Raw genomic sequence first — 23,620 nt, 5'->3', positions numbered from 1 at the left:
ATTGGTAAATTGTCGAGGCCATATTCTGTAGTATGGGATGATTATGATTAAAGTTCCCGTACTCCGAGTAGTTTTTCCTCAAAAACTGCTTATCCGAATACAGCCCTAATTTTTAGGATATCTTAATAAGACCTGGGAGAGAGATTTATGAAATAAAAAAAAGTTCAATTTTCGTCCACCAGATGAAAGAGGATTGCTTTTTTAGTGAATTTTACATTTTCCCATGGACGATATAGCTTATATCCCAAGTTTCAATGGAATGGAACTGGTGCAGGATAATTTTTGAACGCCTTTTGAACATTTTTTAAATTGGAATCATACCCCTACGACGGACGGTTAATGAGATAAAGGCTGTATCAGCCCTTACAGGACACCCTGTATATATACGTGTCCTCAAATATAAAAAAAATTATCTGCTCGGAAAAAATTGAGCATGTAATTGTCAACCCCGGGTTTTTGTTTAGCTCATGGGACCCTAGGATGCTACGGCACAATCGTTAGGGATGAATCACTATTGCAATTTATCATTTTACTGGTACAAAACAGAAATTTATTCATTCAGCCTTAGTATGCACGTCATATATAGAGAAAATTACTACGATAATATAAATAATACATTTATGAATGACCGGATGCTGCAAGATTTAAATTCTATAAACATTGTCTCCCCGATTGAACACGTGGACATGGAAAAATGTATGATTACTTATCTGAAACTTATCGAAATAACCTATTGTTATTAGGCAATTTTTGTTTTATAAATTATGCGTTCACTGAATAATCTTGAAAACAGTTTCTTCTATTGTTTTAAACAGCTTAAGTAATTAATGTAAAGTAGATGATGTCAAAAACCACACACACACACACACATTCATAAAAGTTCTTGATTCACACATTCATAAAAATTCATGTTGGCTATCATGAAAAGTCGTAGCTCAACAAAATTGAAAAATAGGACAAAAAATTGCGTTTCTCAAAATAATTTTCTAAAACATTTGAGGGCAATGTAACGCGTAGTAAAAACGTTCTGCAAGATCCCAGAGAAAAAAACTCAACATTTATTAATATAATGCATGATTTGTAAAGGCGGATCCATACTATAAAATTTCAAACGGACTTAAAATAATGGTACAACATTTCTTAGACAATAAGGCTGCTGCCACTAATCTTTGCTGAAAGAACAAAAGCGTCTGAGAATTGCCACCACATGCAGCAGCATCCATCCGTCCCACACAGCATAAAATATGACTAGAGAGGGCAACCTTTCGTGGATCGGGAGTGTGGTTTGATTTTGATACTGCCATGCTCAAATTGAAGCCGTTTCTGCCATAGTTGCCATAAATGCAGCGACTATATACTGCTTTGGGTCCTACACTGACACACGTTTGACTTCAGCCAACTTGTTGGGCAATTTGCCTGTTGGGACCCGTGATTTTGTATAAAAGCTTGGTAATTTTCTAGTTCGACTTGATTGCTCAACGTCGGTCCTCATAAGCCTAAAGCCGGTCGTCCACTGACAGTGACATGAAGTGATACACAAGTCACACAATTTTCTTTATTCCCAAGACTGATCCCATTGCACAGAAAGTACGAGAACTTCGTCCATAGTAATTCCCGGCTACAACAGCAGACGAGAAAAATTTCCGATTCCAATATAGGATCACATGCTCCTTGCCGTAGCTGCGCAGGCTCAGTACGGTTATTTTCCCCGCGTGAACATGGAAGCTGAAAAAATTTGGAAATTACCGTTCACGGTTTGCGATACCGAGTGTGTAGTATAATCGATTAAATATAACTATTTACAACAAGAACACCTCCTCAGCGTTTGTGTCAGATGTCATTAAGTATGGACGTAAAACTTTCTCAAAAATTTTAGTTTTTCTATATTTCTTCAAGATTAACGAACCTACACGTCTGTATGGAGTGCAGTCGCGAACTGAGTAGCGTGTGAAAGTCGCTTTCAGTAGACGATATCAGACGCTCTTTGCCATCGGATTCAATGTTGCATGTTGTCGCTTACAGTGGACGACCGGCCTAACACATCAATTCAATCGTACTGGTAACTTCGCTGTCTTTACTTTGGTATTTATTTATGACGGAATCAGACAAAATTATTCAACAATTTTTGAAAAAAATCAATTTTTATTGCAATTTTTTTTTTTGTGAAAACTTCATTCCAGTGTTAATTAAAAAATCCAAAAATATTCACATTTGCAGAAAATAAACATGTTTCGAAGTCAGTCGCTATAACACAAGAGAGAAGATCAGTTATTCCACGCAGATTCCAGTCGATCGTTGCAAAAAATAAGTATTCACTCACTAATACCTAGATATTGAGCACCAATATATGTATAATATATATCTCGGATATTGAGCACCAATAGTATAATATATATCTCCTAGATGAATGTGATATCGACAAAAAAAAACAATATGGCATATGAAAAGCATATATAAAACTCAAGATGTTGATGAATTCTTGTCAGATACATCGTAACTCATGCAACATTACAGATGTTACTTCGAGATTCGCCCCTTGTTCTTGATTTTCAGTCAGCACTTTTCAATGGAGGATTGATGCGTATTCGATATGTTACTTTCTTTGCACTGATCCAACTGAAAGTGTTGTCCAGTCGAACGTAATCTGTGGAAAAAAAAAGATAAATTTTGTCAATTGTGAATTCATTAATTATTCAGGATTTGTGGTGGAATAAATGAGTGCATGCTACCTCTCCATTGTCATTAATAAATATCGATATAATACACAGTCGAATCACATTAATGTGACCACCAGCTAATATCTGGAGTAATAGTCTTGTGCAGTCCGGTAATCAGCAAGATCATACATACTTAACCCATCGCCCGCGGGCCAAATGTGGCCCACGGATTCATCTGATGTGGCCCGCCAATTTGAATTTTGCAAAAATGAACCAAGTGGCACATTTGCAGATGATTTAATTGATGTGATACTCCACCGTAGGTCACTTAAGTTTCTCGCGGCGCATTTCCTGATTATTTGGGGAATCAGTGGCAGGGCCGCAACTAAAGGAGTGCACTCGGGTCTGGTGCCAAGGTCGCCGGACTGGAAGGGACGCAAATTATACTCTAACTTCTCCTTCAACATTACGCGGGGACGCCAAAATGCATGCTTGCTCCGGCTGACAAAGCATCTAGTTGCAGCCCTGACCAGTGTCATACTTACAGATCACCTGAGACACACGGCATCATTCCAGACACTTAAGCGGCCCGCGGTACATTTCCAGATCACTTTAGGCGCCCCAGCGGGGTATTCTCAAAATCACTTAAGTGACCTGTGGCACAGTTTCAGAGCATTTAAGCTGCCGTCGGTGCAGTTCCATATCACTTACGTTACTCGCGACACAGTTCTGGATCATTTAAATGACCACGGCACATTTACAGTTCCCGTAAGTGACCAGCGGTGCTGTTTTAGATCACTGAAGTCACCTGTGACACTTTTCAAACCAATGAAGCGGCCCGCGACGCGTTTCCAAACCAATGAATCGGTCCACGATACGTTTTCAAACTAATGAAGTGGCCCCACACTCTTCTGAAGGTTGAACATTCTTGAGATAGATGGTGTCGAAGCGACACAGATACCGGGAGCCAAGAAGACTTCAGTTGATCCGCATTTGCGGTAAATTGTTTGATTCAAGATGCATAATCCCCGTTTACATATGCAATAATGCGGTAGCATTGGGAGTTTCGGCACTCGCTTAACGATTTTTTTCCTTCGTAGGGAAAGAGGAGGAAATGTTTACACCCTCTTCTATGAGGAATTTTGCGGTGCATATAATCCTTTCCAATTTTCCCCTATTGCGGAGTAAAGGAAACCGAATTCTTCATTGCCCCATGTAAACGGGGCTATAGAATTGGTTGCAAATTCACTGGATTAAGTTCAAGTCTGTTGAATTGTTTGAAAAATTTAAAAACCATTTAGAGATAAAATATGTAATAGAGAAGACTCACATTTTCCTACATTCTCACACTCGTAAGATCCTTGTTCAGCAGCCCTATAAGTTTCCGTCCTCGTACTCGGTACCAGTTCTTCGGATACGTCACTAGCGTCCGTTTTCTTGTAGTATAATCCGATCGCCAAGTCATTTTCTTCCGTTTCGACTTCCCATTCAATTACAGATCCTATTTCGTTCACTTGTAGAGGAACATCGATGTAGTCCCTCTTGGGAACAACCACGGACTCCACGTCTGGTTCGTCACGAAGACGTTTCTGATTGCTTAGGTAATAGCTTTCGGGAACAGGGCCTCCGAAATTCACCTGAAAAAGAGACCATAGAAAAGAGTTGTCTACAAAGATAACATAATCCGCAAATCAGTAAAAATTATTAAAAAGTGATGGAGATTATACCAATGATGTGCATTTAGGATCTCCAGTGACAGGATCGACGCGTGTTCCTCCCCAATGTACGGGTAATACGGATGCGTCTATATCTTCTAGAAGAGCTTCTTTCCATCCATCTGTAAGTGAAAAATTAAATCAGTAGGGGAAACTGTTGTACCTTGACCATAGTAAGCTATGAAACTGTTTTAATAATATTGCATTTTAGCTGATGTTTTTGGAGTGAGAGAGATTAGAAATACGCAAACCTTACAACTGAATGTGTTCAGCTCTTTTCCTGTAACCTTGACAGATTTTGCAATAGGCACATTTTAGTAAAAAATTATGCGCTTGTTTTTTTGCCGCGTTTCTTCACAACACATTGCAAGTTTATTGAGCTATATTTAATCATTATAATCTGTGCAATCACCTGATGAACCATACGAGCATAGCAAGCACTGAAAAGAAGTTATCAATACTTTTTACAAATGGTGGAACATCGTGTACCTCGAAACAGTATAAAACTTGCAATTTTTCTAGTTTTGATTGAAATACTCAACTTGTACTAATTTTTAAATATTGTTTAAAAGAAGATTTATGTTTTAAATTTTAGTTCTATGCTTTTTTCCTATAAAAACTTTAGCTACATCGATTTCTTCGCTCCTATTCACCTTCGGTAATTTCCTGGTCAAATTTGTTGAAAAAAACAAAGTTTACAGTGTGGGATGCGTCCAACAAAAACTTTTACCAAGTGAATAAAGTACATTTAGTAATATGACATCCATACTTGTTATAGGCATCTTTTTCTCAGCCACCTCGTTAGGCATTTTGCCTGTTGTGGCCTTGAAATTTGGAGGAAAGATTCAAATACATCAAGAAAATGTGAACCTCTCCCCCTAATTTCGTAGGAGGAGAGAAGTGAGAAAATATTTTAATTTTCGTCAGTGCCAGATATAGCAAATGTTGACAACACGGATGTTCTATCTTTACTGCAATCACAGCATCAAGGAAACTGACAGAACTGAAGATGTAAAAACATTCCATTTTACTCTCTAGAAGTACCGTAATTAATGTAGAATAATTATGTATTTCATCTATATAAAAACATTCCTACCTCCATTATTGTTAATTTGTATACATATCAATAATCATATTTGTGTCATTTTGATTCTTATTCGAATGTATGATTTATTTATTTAAAAAATATTGCATTATTTTTCCAGTAATATTTGTATTTTTTTGTTTTTGTAATTTCACCTTGTTGTATCTCGGAACATTTTTGCCCTCTCAAAAATCCATATTTCACGATTACAGTAAGAAAAAAAAAGGCATTTTAAAATTTATATGATGTTTCATACATTATACAGATACTAAAAATGAATTTAGGGACATTTTATTGTACAAAATTTATACTGAGAAAAAAAGTTTGAAAAATAATGTGACAAGGTATGTTTCCAGTACATCATTATATCATTCAAATGAATGAATGTATCAATCCAAAAAATATGTCTTACCTTTTCCAAATATTTTGACTTTGTCCGCCGTTTCTTCGCTGAGTAATGGTTTGATGAAAGAATAAAGGATGAAAAAGGGTTTGGGCACTAGGAGAAAAATAAAACTTAAGAATAAAACTTTGAAAAACAAAATTTAGACAAAACTTTGTATTAACCACAACACAATATAATATCCTAAAATTTTATCATATACTGATCAGTTAGAATATACTCACCATTTATAACATAACACCTCTTAAGTGTTTCTGGGTAGTTAGCCTCGAAAACCGAGAAGGAATTCAAAAGTGTTTCAAGTACTGAAAAGAAAAAATATTTAATATTGCAAAACATGAGTGAAATATTAAAAATATTTTATAACTTTTTTTAATTACAATCAATGCACAAATATTTCCTCCATTTACAGAAAACTGTGACGAAAACGAAACTTTCATGATTGTTACCTGGTTTATTCAATATTTGGCTCACAGCAAGATTTTCTTCGTCCATTATGTATATCATCTTGTGAATCCTTCTATTGAGCTGTTTAAATACAAATGAATTATTTTAACCTTTACACTCATGAAATTACGAATAATTACATAATCAAGTCACGTTATTTTCACCAGCTATTTTTGAATTCTACTGCGTGTAGCTAATGAAATAATTGAGAGTCCCGAGCTTCATTGGTAAAAATATAAAGTGAAATCCAACAGATTTTAAAAAGAGACGTGTTTGTCACTCTCCTGCTAAGAATCACAGTATATCTGGAACATTAGATTTAGTAGTAGTATGTCTGAAACTGGGTGGTTTATGAAATATTCAATCGCTAGCTTTGTAACTATACAAAAGCCACCACTGCAATTAAATCAAGTAATGACAGCGGAGCCCCAAGTTGCTGAGTTGAGCAATCCACTGTCCAAATGAACCAAAGAGCTTTGACTTTTGTCGAAAATGTCAGCGTAGTGGATCTAATCTGTGATGGTGGTCCAGAGCAGATGGATAGTCACTGCCATGATATCGAAGTTGACTCGGTAGAAAATGACTTCAATTTATAAGTTTTTATCAAAACTCTTAGACCTCTTCTGATTGGGAAAAAGGATGCCTCCTCTTTAGATTGGTCATATTCTATGATATGTAGAATGTACAGCTGTTGTCGTATCCAGGAAAAAATTTCTGGGAACAAGATTTCTAACCTGAGATTCTAGATGACAAGAATCTATTATTGATAAAATAAAAGCTAATGAGATAATGCTATTGTAATATTTCTCAGACAAAACTACTATATAGTCTACAATCACCGGAACTCTTAAAAAAAAAAAAAACGGATTAATCCTTACAAATCTCGTTCACCAATAAATGTTCACTTTCGTTCCTGGGATGTGTACATGGGCAAAGATATGGGGGGGGGGGGCATTGCCCCCATCAGCATCAAAGGGGAAGTTGACTGATCTAATGTATATATGAATTGACATAATCATCGTGCCCCCCAGACTTCCAAGTCTATCTCCGCCTATGGATGTATGGGATCTTCTAGAATGATAATACGACGTATATCATTCGTTTAGGTTTGTTCAAAAGTATCCGACCATAAGTTTTCATGTGTGAACCAATGAAGTTAGGGAGGTGTGGTTTGGTGTACGTAATGTAAGCAATTTTAGTGAGCATGTTTGAACGCAGAAGCTGCCAGTCGCCGGCATACTGCCGGTGAATGGGAGGGAGGAAATGTGAGCACTGTCGCATTTTCGTTTTGACAAAATGGCAGGTAAAACTTGAATAACGCTACTGCGTTAAATTTTATGTGAATCGTGGTGATTTCAAAGTCTGCAAGATTCAATTGACTTTTGGAGATGAAAAATGGGCACCACACCGATAAAGGAGTCGTAAAATGGTTTCAAAGATGGCCGCATATCAATGGAGAATGAAACACGTTTTGGTAGACACTCAACATTTAGAAATGAGACCGTTATTGACTAAGGCCGGGATTACACTATAAAAGTTCGATAAAAGTTCTTTTATCAAACTTTTATAGTGTAATCCCGGCCTAAGTGAGGACTCTGGTGATGCAGCACCATCGAGTCACGATCAGAGAACTTGCAAACGAGATGAGCATTAGCATTGGATCCGTTCAGTCTATTTTGACTAACGATTTGGTCGTCAGGACATGTAATATCAAAGTCATGCTGACTGTCTTCTTTGACTCCAGTGGCTCATCACGAGTACGCACCGCACGGCACAACCATCACCAAGGAGCACTACTCTGCGTCGCAATTGGCATTAATGCAGTAGTGTTGTTCAAGTTTTTCTTGCCATTTTGTCAAAAATGAAAACATAACGGCACTCACACTTCCTCGCTCATCGGCGGTCTGCCGGCGACTGGCAGCTTCTGCAGGAGAGAAAAATTCAAGCATGCGCGCTAGGATTACCTACCACGCCTTCCTAGATTCATTGGTTCACGCTCGAAAAATTATGGTCGGATACTTTATGAACACTCATACCATGTGAACAAGAAATGTGCAGAATGAGCACGACCAAAATTTCTAAGTGCTTTCTGGTCATTTATTTCTTCATATTTGAACTCAGCACAGTAAATATATATATTGCTCGATATTTTGACCAACTCAATCATCTTCCGCCATCTATATATATTTGTCACACTTTTCAGCAGTTATAGAGCGCCGTCTTCACGGATTGCACAAAACCATTTATCTGGATATCATCAGCTGGCTGGTAGTCAAATCAGTGTAACTCGGTTATGTATAAATGAGTTATTTAGTGTTAGTTAATACCAGTGAATTATTCTAACACTTCTTCTGTGTTAGAATTTGAACACTTCTTTCTTACACAAGCTTCTGTCTGGCTCAGTTTATTTTACCACTATCTAAGTGGCATGTTTAAAAGCACACTTAAGGATTCCTGTCCTGCATATTCAGGATTTTTGTATTTGCAGGTACAGCCACATACCTTTCAAATTAGCAGTGAAGGAATGTTGAAATGATAGATTTTCTGGAAAAATTTTTTACATTTGTGACACTGAACTGCTCTCATAACTTAATAATATAGACTATGCTATTAAAATTTAATTTATACGAGATCATTCTAAACTCACTTTTTTCGACTGTTCCCTCATATCCTTACAGAGAGTTTCAAAACGATGAATCTGATACTTCATGAAGTCAGTCTTACTTGAAGAATCAACAAAACCTATGTAACACAAAGTATAGAATATTACTTTAACACACTAAAAACTATGGACAGAAAAGTTGACTATAAAATGCTTTAACATCAGAGCTAAGTCAGTTTGAAAGAAAAAAAAAACCATTAATAAGTTGGTCAAGAACTATATTTTGTTTCCTTGCATCAAAATACAAAAGCAATGACTTATATTGGCAGAACTATAGAGGGTGGCCCAGAACTGTACTGCCAAAATGAGAGGGTGTTAATACACATCAAGCTAAACAATATTTTGAATGAAACGCAGGGTAATACAACCACTTATTAGGGAAGGGGATAAGTTCATAACTCCACTTCAGATGACGCCAAAATATAGCAACATTGCGCATATCATGAGGAACAGCAGGGAAATTCCATTTCCAGGTTGAGAAGGACATTTTTTTTCACCCAGTCACAAGCAATTACGGAGGGGAAAATAACATCTTTTTTCCTTTCCAACGGTATTATGATGGGTGGTGTGAGGGATATTTCCCCCTTTCACTTCCAGGGTTACTTCAGGACTTTTCCGCCTCCTTTTTCGGGGCTTAAATTGCATGATAACATGCACTGAATTAAAAAGTCATTTGCGACTCCAGGTTCCATTGCAAAAATTTTTTGTTTTGACATGTACTGTCATCCCTTTTATTTTGGCAGTAGAGTTCTGGGACACCCCGAATAATTATAATCTCGCTGGTAATGAAATAACTTACAATTAACGGATACCGTAGAAAGCACATAACTCCTTCAAACAATTACTTGGCTCAAAACTGACTAAAAATAGTGTTCCAAAAAAGACGAAGACGCTAATTTAATTTGCCAAGTTATATGCTGTTGATATTCGAATTCAAGTATACTGTATATATACAGAACACATATCACCGCTATTACATATATAAACTTATTTACCTTTAACATCAAGACACCCTGAATTCAGCATCCATACAGGGCAGCCAGACTTATCATGACCAAGGAATCCACCTGGGTGGTATTTCTCGAAAACCTGAGAAATATTACAATATATTGAAGGTTTAAGGCACATTACATTCTTCAAGCAATATAACATCAATTTTTGAACGAATAAACCAATCAGATATTATAGAGAGAGTTTTCACTCTGTAATCAAAAGATATTGTTGTATTTTATGTAAAAGAAGATAATCCATAATTGAAATAGCCAATTATGTTCACGCAATCTTATGCATGTTTCTGACACTGAGATATTACCTCAGGCATTTTGTAATGATCAAGAAAGTTCCGCACTCGCATTTGCTTTCGCCAGTTCATACTCTGAAAGAAAATTTTCATTGAATAAATTTTAGAAATATACAGAATGTGTGGAAGGGGGGGGGGAAACAGATTTTTGAAATAAATAGTACTGTAACAATTTTCAATGTATAATTGATTTATATAATTTTAAAATTTTACGTTGTTCTGTTATCTTGTTTGCATTTTTGCAAACAGATTTCACGTTTGCCGACTTTTTGCTGGGACCTAAACCATTCACTGTCCCGATTTGTCGCAAAAAACGAGTTAGGGTTAAAGAACGTTTATCTTATACAGATATTAGTAACGTACAAAAGTTCCGACGATTGTAATAAATTAGAAATTTTTTCTTTCCAAAAAAATGGTGCAATATAATAAATATAATTCCGAAAATCCATATTCGCAGTGAGCATACTTTTGAAATCACGCACCAAATCGACAGGGAAAATATAGATGTTTGGAAAACGGATAATCATCAAGATTGTCCTTAATCAGTTTGAAATAAATCGAATTATATGCGTGTATAGAATATATTTACATATTGTAAAATTCCAATTATAACCCTAAGATGTGGTAGTATTTAAGGGTACACCCCAAAGTTTTATGATACGCGCAAAAAACGAATTTATATCCCAATCTAGTCATTAAAATTCAAAAGGAGTATAAGGAAAACGATGGTACTTTGACCATAATAAACCATGAAACACTTGAAATGGTGTTTATAGTATTGCATTTCAGATGATGGTTTACAGAGTGCAAGAAGTTAGAAATACAAATTCTCATTTGAATGTTGTTGTAGCTCTTTGTATGTGACCGTGAAAGGGATTTTGCATGTAGTTACGTTTTAATAACAAAACACGCTTATTTTTGCCGTGTTTCTTCTCTACATATTGAAAGTTTAAGGAAACAGATACTTCCTGGATTTTATGCCGAGGTGAACTCGGAAAGAAAAGTCATCTGGTCTCCGCCCGTACCTGAATCCAGGCCCTCTTGCACTCCGGGTAAGCATGCTGCTACTATCTACACCACTGGAGACACGACCCCTGCCTTCTACAATCTATTTCTATCGTCCTACCTGGAGGTCATTTGCTAAAGTTAAGAGAGGCTACGTCGAAAAAAAATGAATTTTTTTTTATTTTCAAATCACTATAGTGCGAAAAAGGTGCCTCCTTTAATAAGAAGATAAACGAAGTAAAAAATTTTAAAATCGGCTGATATCTGTCAGTCCCGCATCGTACTTGAAGTTTATAGAAATCGACGAAATTGAACATTTTTCTTGAATTTTTTAATATTACTTAAAATTCTACTATTAACACGTAAAAGTTTGTTATGCTTATTTTATGGTTCAATAAAGTAAAATATAAATTAAAATAGCATTAAACATTTCAATGTTTATTGGTCACACAGCATGTTCGAAAAACAGGAATTTACCAAATTTCTACAAGTTTCATTCTGCAGCTCTTCGCCCGTTTTATGACAACAAAAGGACACAGAATTCGGGTAATAACGAAAATATATTAATTTTCAGTCCACCCATACCCCACCCAATCGTCCATCAAAAGTAGGCGTAGTAGAATGACTTTTGGAAGAAATCAAGCACGATTGATTTTGACAGCAGCGTAGTTCTGATGTAGTGCCGCTAGCTTCATGTCCACATACTTTAGTTGAGGCTTCGGCTACAAGTCAGGCGCATTTCTCGACTGCCTGAGTGTGACTGAAGCACGTGTGAACTGCACGAGGGAAGACCACTGCAGTGGATCATGGGTTTACTCCATTTCAACGAACACTCTCTCCTTCATATTTTTCAGCATGTAGACGGTGCGCAATGAACTCCAGCACTCTGCCACTGGACTTATCCCGTTACCAAGATCACTTCCAGCCCAGCTTCATTACAGAATCTGGAACAAAGTGAGTGTACCCAACAGTCCGAGTGCGTATGTAGTGTTGCGTGGAAATTTTTTAGTGCTGCCATCTATATTTGAAATTACGAGTGAAGTGAAATGATTGAATATTTGTACCGTTGTAGGTCCGTTGGTCTCTGAGGCGAGACATTTTTAACAGGGAGATCTGCTCGCATTCGCGTGTCGAAGTTGGGAACCACAGATATAGATAGTGCATAGGAGGGTCAAAATCGTATTCTGGGTCCATCGGATAACGGCTTACTGGATGTGAAAGCTCCTTGTAGAGGAGTACGAGTCTGTAGATTGTTTGATTCTAAAAGTAGACAGAAAAATGCTGAGCAAAGACAAGCAATACTGTATTAGAATAATCCAAAACAGTAAAGTCGCAACATTGTCCAAAGCGGTATTTATTTGACGACTTACTTAAAATTGATAATTTACTAATTGAACACAATGCATTCTTTGCACACCGTTAAAATATACTGTTGGCTATGATCGTTGATGACAGACAACACATTCGATAGAGCTTGGATATAGAACAAATTTAAAAGCAAGATAATCCCCGCCTCTAAAATATTAGACACTTCGTACTACATAAGATAAACTTTGAAAAGTTACCGATTACACTGAAATCATTAACTGGAATACTTGCCTGTTGTATCCTCCTCCCAATGGTACTGGAAGTATGTTATTATGTAATATTATATCATTCATCAATTCCGACACTAACCACATTAGAGGGCACCGAAAAGTTTCCCGGTCACACACACAGTCGAAAGATGTATCAAACTTGATAGGCCTTCTATCAAGGCCTCAACTAAAGTATGTAGACATGAAGCTAGAGATGCACTATACTTCATATCTAAGCTATTATCAGGATCAGTGTTATGCCGGATTTCTCCCAAATCTTAGATTTTGAACGTGTCAATTTTGGTGACTAGTTTTGAAATATAATGTCACACGCCTACTTTTGATGGTTGTTAGGGTAGGGTGTATGTGGTATATGTAATATATTATTAATAACTAAGCAAATATGAATGACGTATATCTGAGGTCCACGCGTTATTTGGATACTTTTCCGAATTGAAAATATGCCTCTAGGGTCAATGGTTCGTCAGTAATTTGCGGTTCGAGGTCTTAGCTATGCACCCTGTGTACAATAATAATCATATTTGTCATTTACTTTGTTACTTTTTATTTAAAAATGTAATTTATATTAAAAGTACTCATTTTTCCAGTAATATTTGTATTTTTTGTCTTTGGAATTTTACCTTGTTTCAGGGTACAAGACCCAATTTTGTACATTGGGACATTTTAGCCCACTCTAAAATCCACATCTTATGGTTATCGTAGGATAAAAAATTAATTTAAAAATATCACCCGATATCTCCTACAGTATAGACATAATTAAAATGAATTTAGTGAAATTTTAAAGTAAAAACTGAGTTGCGAAAAAAAAAAAAGTTTGAAAAATAGTGTTCCAAAGTATAACACTCTCCCCTACTAATGTATCGAGCAGAACAAATAAAACGCAATACTACTTACTTTCCTGAGCATAGCTTCGGCTTTGTCCTCGTTGAAATTCCGAGCTAAGTCGGGAAAAGAACGAAATATCAACGAAAAGGAAATTTAAATCGACACGTTAAGAACGAAATCCTATGAGAAAATAACTCGATCGAAAGATTCGATTATGTACGTAAATAAAAGCGTATGATGTTCGAACATAAACTCTAAATTGCTTAGATATACATACCGATACTATTGAAAATACTGTATGTTTGATTTTATTTCGCCAGTGACGATTAAGTCCTGATTTAATATAATTACAAGCATCGTGTTGTGTGTACAATATTTTAAAATCTCTTATGGCTCACCTTTAAGGAACTGTAGCAAGAAATGGTTGTCGTGTTCTGGCTCCAACACATCGTCAACTGAGTAACGGAACTGGGAGAAAAAAAAGTTTATATATATTCAGCGTGCAGAGTATAAGGCGACAAAGCAGAAAGCGACGTAATAAGATTGCCTTAATTTCAGTATATTTATACAGGATGTCCCACGAAGGACTCCAAGATATTGAAATGAAATTACTCGCGAGCGGGGATCGATAGAAGAATAAAATAAGCGGTATGTTTATTTTGAATGCCGTGAAAGTCTGATAAGGAAGTTTTAAATTAGTTACAAAGGATGTCGACAGGTGGCATTGCGCACTGAAGTCGCAGTACGGTGCAATCACATCACGATCGATTCAAATTGTGCACCTTTCGCAGCACAGAGATGGCGCAAACGATCATCACTGAACGGTACGCTGCAGTTTTGGAACAATTTGCCACCTTGGTTGGAGGATCGTCGAGGTACTTCGCGGTTCAATGCAAGATGGGATCCAATCACACCGTACCACAACGAGTTTTTTTTTTGAGGAACATCTCGGGAATACGGTCATTACATTGACCTGTTCCACATTTATTGGAACAAGCGTGGATTGGGCCTCCATACTCAACCTATTTTACCCCCTGCGACTAATTTCTGTGAGGCAAATTGAAGGACACTTTCTCTAACAATCCTGCTACACGGGAAGAGCGTCAAGACTTGATCTGTGAGGCATGTATGTCCATGTCCGTTGAGACACCAGAGGGCGACTGAAAATTTCATTCTTCGTTTACGCCCTCTCTGCTCGGAGAGGTGCACATTTTGAATCTTCCGTGATGAGATTTCAACGACTGCTTGCAAGACAGCTTATAGCTTATTTCTCGGACTCCGTACTGCGACTACATCGTACAGCTCCACCTGTCGGCAACATTTGTAACTAATTCAGAATATTCTGTATCGGATTTTTTACGGCTTTCAAAATAAACATATCACTTTTGTTTTTCTATAGAGAGAGAGAGAGATCACTGTTTCCCAGTTATTTTATTTCAAAATGGGGAGTCCTTTGTGGAATGCACTGTATGTTGGATAGCTCATTGTAAAGCCAGTACCCAACCCTAATCTCGTGCAATAAAACAACGTGATTCTTAAGATGAACGGTATAGCTAGTTCATCAGTAATCACTGAAATTTCTCTTATACCATTCATGTATTCACTATTTTTATCATTGATGTTATTACGATGTGTGTAAAACATATCATTAGAGATATAAACTAGATACTAAACCGAGAGTATTCGCCTTGTACAGTCATTTGAAATCGGCTCTAGATTGTAGGACTAAGGCCGAGATTACACTATAAATGTTTGATGAAAGTTATTTTATAAAATTTGAAAATGTAACCAATAAGCGTGTCGGTTATATTCTCCCGAATGTAACCAAGTTGTGACATTTTAGAAGCGGATTTGCAATAGTATGTTCCATCCATAGACTAAAGATATAAATATTATTCTTACTCTGTGGTTCCATCGATTGGCACATTATTACAGCCATCCTCCGATTTTCAATATCATCAATAATATGAAATAAGTTCAATTTTCCAAGAGTCAGTTTACATAAAAGTATTTATAGAAATAGTAACTTACAGACTTAAGTATTTCTTGCTGCTTAACACTTAGATCTTCCATTTTTCTCCCTAGAACGGCAAACAGTATTCCAAAGTACTGTTCTCTATCAGCTGACTGCAAAGACACAAGTGAAGAAATATATTATTCAACACTTTCAAGTTGGGATTATGGTATAGTAAATATATCTCTATGTTATCGATGTTGTTTTTTATGGTCATTAATGACATAAGAAAGGCTGACAGAGATAGAAGGTCAATAATCTCAAAAAAAATTGGAGAAACACTTTGAAATGTCGGAGCCAATGCGATGTTTGTAAACAGAGATAAAAGGTCATTCTAAAAATGGAAGTGTTTTCTTTGTACTTGGCGATCAGATCACATCACGGGTAATGTCCTAAAGAATTAGACTTGAATTAACTTACTGTTTAATAAAAAAAAATGGTTTTTATAACAAGAACTTACGTGAAAATCTGAAGCAAGTACAGACAAATGGTTTTTCGAATAGGTTACGAAGTCATCAAATACAGAGAATTTGGTTGCTGAGTTTGATTTCCGAATAATGCCACCAATTGGAGGATGCACCATGAATGGATCGAAAACAAAAGTGTGGAAAAGATCGTATGCAAATGAGTTCTGAAAGATTATTTTCCGCTTCAGTTAAACTGAAGATGAGAGTAGGAATTCGAACGTGATTAAAACATAAGATTGGAGACTCCTTTTCACATCAAAATAACATACACTGAAAACGTGTGACCTTGAGACATTTATTTCAAACTAGTTTTTGACCACTAACGTGAAGTCCGAAAATAGAATGTACATCTCTCATCAGCAATTATTATAACGAGTGAAGCAGAACTATCACCACATTGCAGTTGACATCTTGAGAAAATATTACGTATTTTATAAGAGAAATTCAAGATCTCTTTCTATAATCAACGAAGTTTATCTCAGATTCGTTTTCATTTGTTTCATTTACATATCTGTATCTCAAAACCATACTGCTGTATGTCCATTTTTGCCAGTTTGTATATATATCTGTAATCTTGTTGTATTCTTGTATGAGAACTACAAGAATACAGTGATATATCTAAAAATTGACAAAAATGTACATACGATAGTATGGTGTTCCGAGATACAATGATAATTATAAGAGCAATTCATAATAACACTGGAGAAACAGCCAGATTCATTATATTTTACAGGAAACTGAAACACTTATGAAGAACTAGTATTTTTCCTCATCGTGACGTCGTAATGACATTTTTCTGGCGCTCAAACACGTTGAATAATGCTTTAAATAATTTTTGTCATATAATATACATAATCATGTAATACAGTATATATACATAAAATTATCAGGTAAAGTTGAAAAGTTATCCCGATCACATACACACCTAGGAAATTTCCCAGTCCATGTTTTAAGATCATAGTGTCGCGCGTTGCAATTCCTCTATCGCGATCCTTGACAAAAAAATCTCTTCTGAAACATGTCGTCAGATCCAGACTAATTTTTAGTACTTAAAGCACAATTTTTAAATAAAACTTTTGCTATAATGCTCAAAATTAATTTATTATCAAGTAACTTAGCATTCGAATGGTTAGCGCACATACCTCCGTTTCCACAAGTCTGGGTTTGTATGGTATGTATGAATAGCTATATTCAAGAATTCCTGATACTGATATGATCAGCCCTTGACCATTAGCTAGAGATCCTTGAAATAGCAGGTTGACTCATCAACCATCTTTATGTAAATGTGTGACGTCAATATTATTTTTACAGCCAATAGCTGTGTCCTATGGCGTTTTTTTTAAAGATTAGACGTCACTTTGGTGTAGCATTGAACAGAAAACTGATTCATCCACACTCGATAAGCCCACTAGGGATTTTTCAAGGCATATTAGAGAGGAGCTAAGCCACCTTGATGAGTGGGCCTGGATTTATCCAGTGGCCATAGCCAAGGCAACTGGAGTAACGGGCAGACTCATCGTCCTCCATTTTAGTGCAGCAAAACCAATTTTTTGTTCATACTGACGTCTAATCATTGACAAAAAACGATATAGGGAGCGATTGGTTGTAGCGATAATACTGACGTCACACTTTTCACAAAGATGGCGGATAAGTCGGCCTGGGTTTCTGGAGCCCTAGTATAGCCAATCGCTGCTACCTGTCCCGCTTTTTTTTCAACAGCTTCCTTTTTTTGGACGACGAGTCCGTTCTCCCTTATAGGCGCCTTAGCATAAGTTAACCAAAGAATCTTTGATGTTTGAAGCCAAACCCTATCACGATCTTCAGTCTGAAAACCTGTTACCGTTTTCAGACAGTATCAACGGGATCATTTTTGGATGTTTCAACACAATTCATATAACTAATACTGTCTAAACATCAACAAGGACGTCTTAAGAGCATCAAGGGACCCCGGAGTGGAGTGATTTTTCTGAAGAATACCCGGCTAGCATTGTCTTCCTACTAATTTATATGCTTACTCATAAAAATGAGATCTGGTTAAAATTTTCGAGAGACACCCGACAACGAATCACTAGACTAAGACGCCACTAGGCATCAATGAAATACTATGTACCCGTGACGATTGAGATATATTTATAGATTTTTTAGATAAAAGTCGAGTCTGACCGGCCTAAAATGTGATAAGTACAACATCCAGCAGAGTGGTAGCATGTACCGACCGCTGACTTGATAGGCTTTGTTCCGTTTATGGTAGTTGTCATTGGCAAAGAGGCGTGACAGTATTTAAAAAAGTGAAAATTAAATCATTTACCATATTTACTTCAAAATATGGAACACAGATGGCATACACGAAACAAGAACAAAAGTCGGAAAACATAAATACGTTAGGTCCATGCATATGCATACACTCACAGAACACGTTCCGACATGTACCGATTCGTTAGAAATTCCGCAGAGGAATATGTACGAGGTGCATATTCGGTTAGTAGTAGTCTTGACAAGTGACAGAAGTAATAAATACAAGTAAGTTATTGTTATCGTTATTTCTCCGGATAGACTTGTTTCATTAAACAATGCACAGAAGGAGACCAAAGTTACACGATCCTCATTCAGAGAACGTTCCAATTTCCAATCGTTATCATTAATTTCGACAAGTTATTCCAGTGTTGTCAAACAGAGTTCAACGCGAACACGTCTTTGATCGCGTATGATAAACTTGCCGGAAGAGGTCTTCAAACCCGTTCGAGGGTCTTGACACGAATTTACAAACTGGACACCGCTAAACATTTACCCATGACTTTAGAAATTTGCACAACTTGTTTACTATTATTCTGGAAGTGAAATCGATCTTATAATAGCAATAATTAACCCGATGTGACTTTGTCGCTAATAAAATATGATGGATTAGTTAATGTATTCGGTGAGAGTGAAGTTTGTCCTTGGACTTAAATAAATACCGCACATAAAATCAAGGGCGACTACTTCGACTTGAATGGAAAGCACGTACGATGCATAAAGCCCTTTCCATTTCGTCAACGGAATGAAAACATCAAAAGAATCCCGAAGGCTATCCGGCTATTTCTTCTAGATTCTCGGACGTAAGTACAAGATTTTACATTCAAGAATAACATGGATGTATGGGACAAACGGCAATAATAAGTCAAAAAAAATCGTCCAGCTTACTACCTTAATCGCTCAAACGACACGTGCTCTAAAAATTCGCATCGAAAAGCAAGGATATAAACAACTGACACCAGACGGAAGAGGTTCTGTCTTGCAGTTTCTTGACGTCTTTGAGACGGTCTAGTATTTCTTGACTCGTCCATCATCATAACAGAGAAAGTGGTTTTCCTCCACTGAAAAAAACACTGTTTGCCTTATTTTTTCTTGATTTTCTTCGGTTTCTTTATAGATCTGATTCCACTAATGGCTACCAAATCATGGAGCGTGAATCAGAGATAACAAACTACATACTGTGATAATACTTCTTATAGTAGAGATAATTGAAAACTCTCTCTGTCGGTTATCGTGTCACGTTATCGGCAAGGAATGAACAACGTACTTTTTTAGCGTTTTTTTAGCATTGAACTTCCATTCGATAAGGAAGGGCATTTGATGAAGACAAAGTATCTGATCAATGAAACAGACACATGTACTTGAAAATTTGATGTTTTATGGAAGTGGTTCTCAAAATTTTGGCATCTGTGATTCCGTTACCCTAGCTATACATTTATCAGCTACTCCTTTTGGCTAAGTGATCATTATCCTGCTACTTCCTTGAACGGTATAACCTGCTACTCATTTAAGTGTGGCTCATTTCATCTAGGGATCATTAAACTGCGTCTCGCTTGGTCTAGCTATTGTTTATCTGCAGCATCCGTGTCTTAGTCATCATTTACTTACAGGTCACCTGACCTACCCATTTGCCTGAGATTCCCTTATCCTACCCATCGTTTACCTGTGGTTCCCTTATCCTACCCATCGTTTACCTGTGGTTCCCTTATCCTACCCATCGTTTACCTGTAGTTCCTTTATCTAAGACACCACTTTCCTCTGTCGCCCCCATCCTGGCCCTCATTTATCCACACATCTCTTATTATAATTCTTTTTATCCCTCATTTACCACGGCTTCCTTTCTCTAGTATTCATTTACTTCCGAGTCACTTACTTTTAAAGGTCATACACCTGCGACACTTTCAAGGTAGTTGCAATAGGGTATATAATTGGATAACTGGGGGGGGGGAATTCCTACTGATCACTTTGTGGAAGCATGTCAAAGTCCTTGTCTCGGTACGACACCCTTGACAAAGTCTAACGACGCACAGCTTGAGAATCATTACTTTACGAATAAAAATGTGTGGTATAATTCAATTCAAGCCTGGCAATTGAGTCGAATTCAGTTAATTAAATTTTATAGGGTAAATATATATATATATATATATATACACACATGCTTTAAATTTTAATTTATTACTCCCGGTTGGTAAAATTTCGCACAAACAAGTAGTTCAGATTTGAATCTCCACGAGTGGCATAGCAGCATAGTCATTCACAATCAACTTCTAAATATAGGACTCGATTAAATTATTTCTCATGTGCTGAGAGAGAGAGAGAGAGAGAGGGATGATATAATGCCCATGTGGTGTGCCGATATTCATCGAGTAATTAATTAACTCACTTACTTATCCCTAACTACACTATAATGCCGATACTTTGAGATAACGAAATGAACACTGTTTTGCCTGGATATGAAATACATCAAAGGTAACCTCCCTCCAATGATATCAGTGAAAGTTATCTATTGAGTAGACGCACTTGGACTTGGATATAGTTATTATTGTTGCTTAGGTTTCATACAAAGATACCAAAGATACTAGATACAGATTTTCCTCAAAGAATGAAGAACCTGAAGATAAAGCTATTGATCTCTCTTTTTGAAAGTGTATTGAACAATTATCTATTAATATGACAACAAAATTAACAATAGTCTGAATGAAAATAGAAACTAGAATCACGAAAAAGCAAACAAGATTCGACAGATCTCAAACAACGCGGAAAATTGAATCTTCCTATGCATGCGTTCTCCATTCCAAACCAGTTCAATTCTCATTAAAATCATTATTGTTTTTTCTTCACCGGTACCAAAAGAGCATCACAACAGGTCAAAGTCACTAAGTCAAGGTCAGTTTAGACGAAAGAAAAACAAAAATTGTACCCGTAAAAGTAGTTTAAAGACTTAATGGTTTGAACCTCGGAACTAAACTCTTCTTCAAACCGGTTCATATTCGGTAAGGTTTCGATATCTAAAGACTGAGTCAACGAACTTGCAGTCAATTTTTAATATACGTATAAAATGTTTACCCCAACTCTCGACCGATTTTAGCCAAAATAACTGTAAAAATATCAACCGAGGATAATTTAACTATAATAACTATAATTACCCCGGGGGTAGTAAATTCTAACAAAATTGACAGGTTTAAAAATAAATACGATAACATGTTGGGGTGAATCGAGAAGCTATCCATACTTAGAATAAGACAACTATAAGTATTCTTTATAGGCATTGTATAATATTTTATCATGTATATATAGTTTTTAGTTTTTATAATTGCATTTTTAATTGGGTTGCTGTATTTTAGAAATATATGACATCCATATTTGTTATGGGCATCTTTTTCTCAGCCACTTTGGAGGGCATTTTGCCTGTTGTGGCCTCATATTTGTATAATATAATATAATGTAATGTAATAAAATATATGATATAGCATATATTATAACTATAATATTTATAATAATAACTTCTTAGTTTGAATCAGAATTAAATCAGTATTTCTATATGGACCTATGTAAAATCCGACAAAAGTTTCATAAATGAAATGATGGGAACTATGCACCGAAACCCGGTAAGAGTTTATTTTTCTAAATGTTTCGTTTGGAAATATCAATATAATCTACACTTTTGCAGATAATAATAATAATAAATAACTAAGTCTGATAATAGTTCCATGAAGAGAAGGCGCGTATTATAAACATGGTAAAGTTTATTTCTGGAACCGCTTCAGACAACATGATTATTATAAATACCTCCAGTTGTCTGCTCAAACAATCAACAACAAGGTCCGATAACAATTCCATAAATAAAATAGGGGAACTTTATAAACCTGGTAAAGTTTACATCCCAAATCCGATAGCAATATATAATCAACATCTTAAAATGAAACATCAATATTATTATCGTATTATATCCAATCATACTGTTGGCATCGACTAGAAATTCTCATTTCCAATTTTTTAGCCACACTAAAAATTCACGCACAACACTAGACACACACTCAGACTGTTATAGGTACACGTGCACACTTCCGGAACAACTTATTCAGTAGTAAACTGCACATGGCAATAGACCAGAGTTGTGTTCGGTTTGAAAGAAAGAAAGAAACTCTCACACAGCTAAAATTCTAGAACAATTTAAACATTCTGGAAAAAATTAACATACCGTTAATATTTTACAGAGAATATTCCAATAATAAAACTATACTTAAATCAATATTACTATCAAAAAAAAAATTCACAAATACGAATATATGAAATATATAAACATAATAAAATATTAAAATTTCTGAAAAGTACGCCAATAATATTCAAATAATAACATATTTTCTAATAAAAATTGCATTGATCTTATTGAATTATTTTACACAAAGAAAATATCAGTAAAACAAATGTCTTCTTACGTTTTTATAGAATGTCTTAAGTTTATGGAAGGAGAACTCGTATGTGTGTAATTCCCAAAGAGTATCTTGTTCACTTTTCTGTTATCACTGTGGAAAACAAACTGAACGGAATGTGTGGAGTGTCGAGAGTGTTGATGCACGAGTGTGCACAAAAGGATCAACAATTATTTATCAGTTAGTTCTCTTTCCTTTTCCTATTTCGAAGGAGAAAGGCTTATTCATTATTCGGCTTTTTTACGCAAGGTTCTCGATTGCCTTGAAAACTCGATTCTTTTCCCTGCTTTTCTCTTTTTTTTTGCTATTTTAACTTTCTGTATTCTGATTTGTTTCTTTTCTTAATATTTTATGTCATTAAGTGAATGTCACTGTTTTTTGTTTTTTTTTGAATCGTACAGAAATTTCCCCAGCCGAGTCGGAACTTCGCTTTTGAAAAGTTTCTGTAACCGCGTATTGCGACTTGGCGTTCTTTTCGTATGATGTGCATGGGAGTCTGGTCTGTCAGGTTCGGTAAAAACCGGTACTGTATTTACAGTCTGAAGTTGTAGTTTTCAAAAAGTGGTGTATATCTGTTTCAGTGAATGTGATAAATCGGTTATATACATAATAGCCGGTTATTACGCATACTTACCAATTACTTTGGTAAGTTTGATAAATTTATCACTTTGACTGACCAATATGCATAATACCCAAACGTCGTTGGTAAATTTGATAA

The 23,620-nt window shown here is 36.0% G+C and overlaps 1 protein-coding gene across 6 annotated transcripts; it reads right to left on the bottom strand.

Annotated features, from left to right (window-relative positions):
* Positions 1-2,240: 2,240 nt before the first annotated feature.
* LOC149072209 (SEC14-like protein 2) lies at positions 2,241-23,052 on the bottom strand. 6 transcript variants are annotated; one of them, XM_089246463.1, is made up of 13 exons: positions 22,909-23,052; positions 15,728-15,823; positions 14,095-14,164; positions 13,766-13,809; positions 10,281-10,343; positions 9,964-10,057; positions 8,954-9,048; positions 6,309-6,387; positions 6,084-6,164; positions 5,869-5,955; positions 4,385-4,494; positions 3,988-4,294; positions 2,241-2,644 (listed from the first exon to the last, which is right to left on the bottom strand). In XM_089246463.1, exons 2-13 carry the CDS (start codon positions 15,767-15,769, stop codon positions 2,550-2,552), a joined length of 1,167 nt encoding a protein of 388 aa, XP_089102589.1. In that variant the 5' UTR covers positions 15,770-15,823; positions 22,909-23,052; the 3' UTR covers positions 2,241-2,549. The 6 variants fall into 6 exon arrangements, with proteins under 6 accessions (XP_089102589.1, XP_089102591.1, XP_089102592.1 ...); XM_089246465.1 differs by lacking the exon at positions 22,909-23,052 and adding an exon at positions 19,361-19,382; XM_089246466.1 differs by lacking the exon at positions 22,909-23,052 and adding an exon at positions 17,320-17,415.
* Positions 23,053-23,620: the final 568 nt, after the last annotated feature.

Source organism: Pholcus phalangioides, unplaced genomic scaffold (assembly GCF_987345545.1).
Source record: "Pholcus phalangioides strain wild (caught in Gottingen) unplaced genomic scaffold, Ppha-v1.0 ptg000017l_1, whole genome shotgun sequence".
Taxonomy (NCBI): Eukaryota; Metazoa; Arthropoda; class Arachnida; order Araneae; family Pholcidae; genus Pholcus; species Pholcus phalangioides.
The sequence above is the reverse complement of the archived record's forward strand: the minus strand, read 5'-3'. Positions and strand labels throughout refer to the sequence as shown.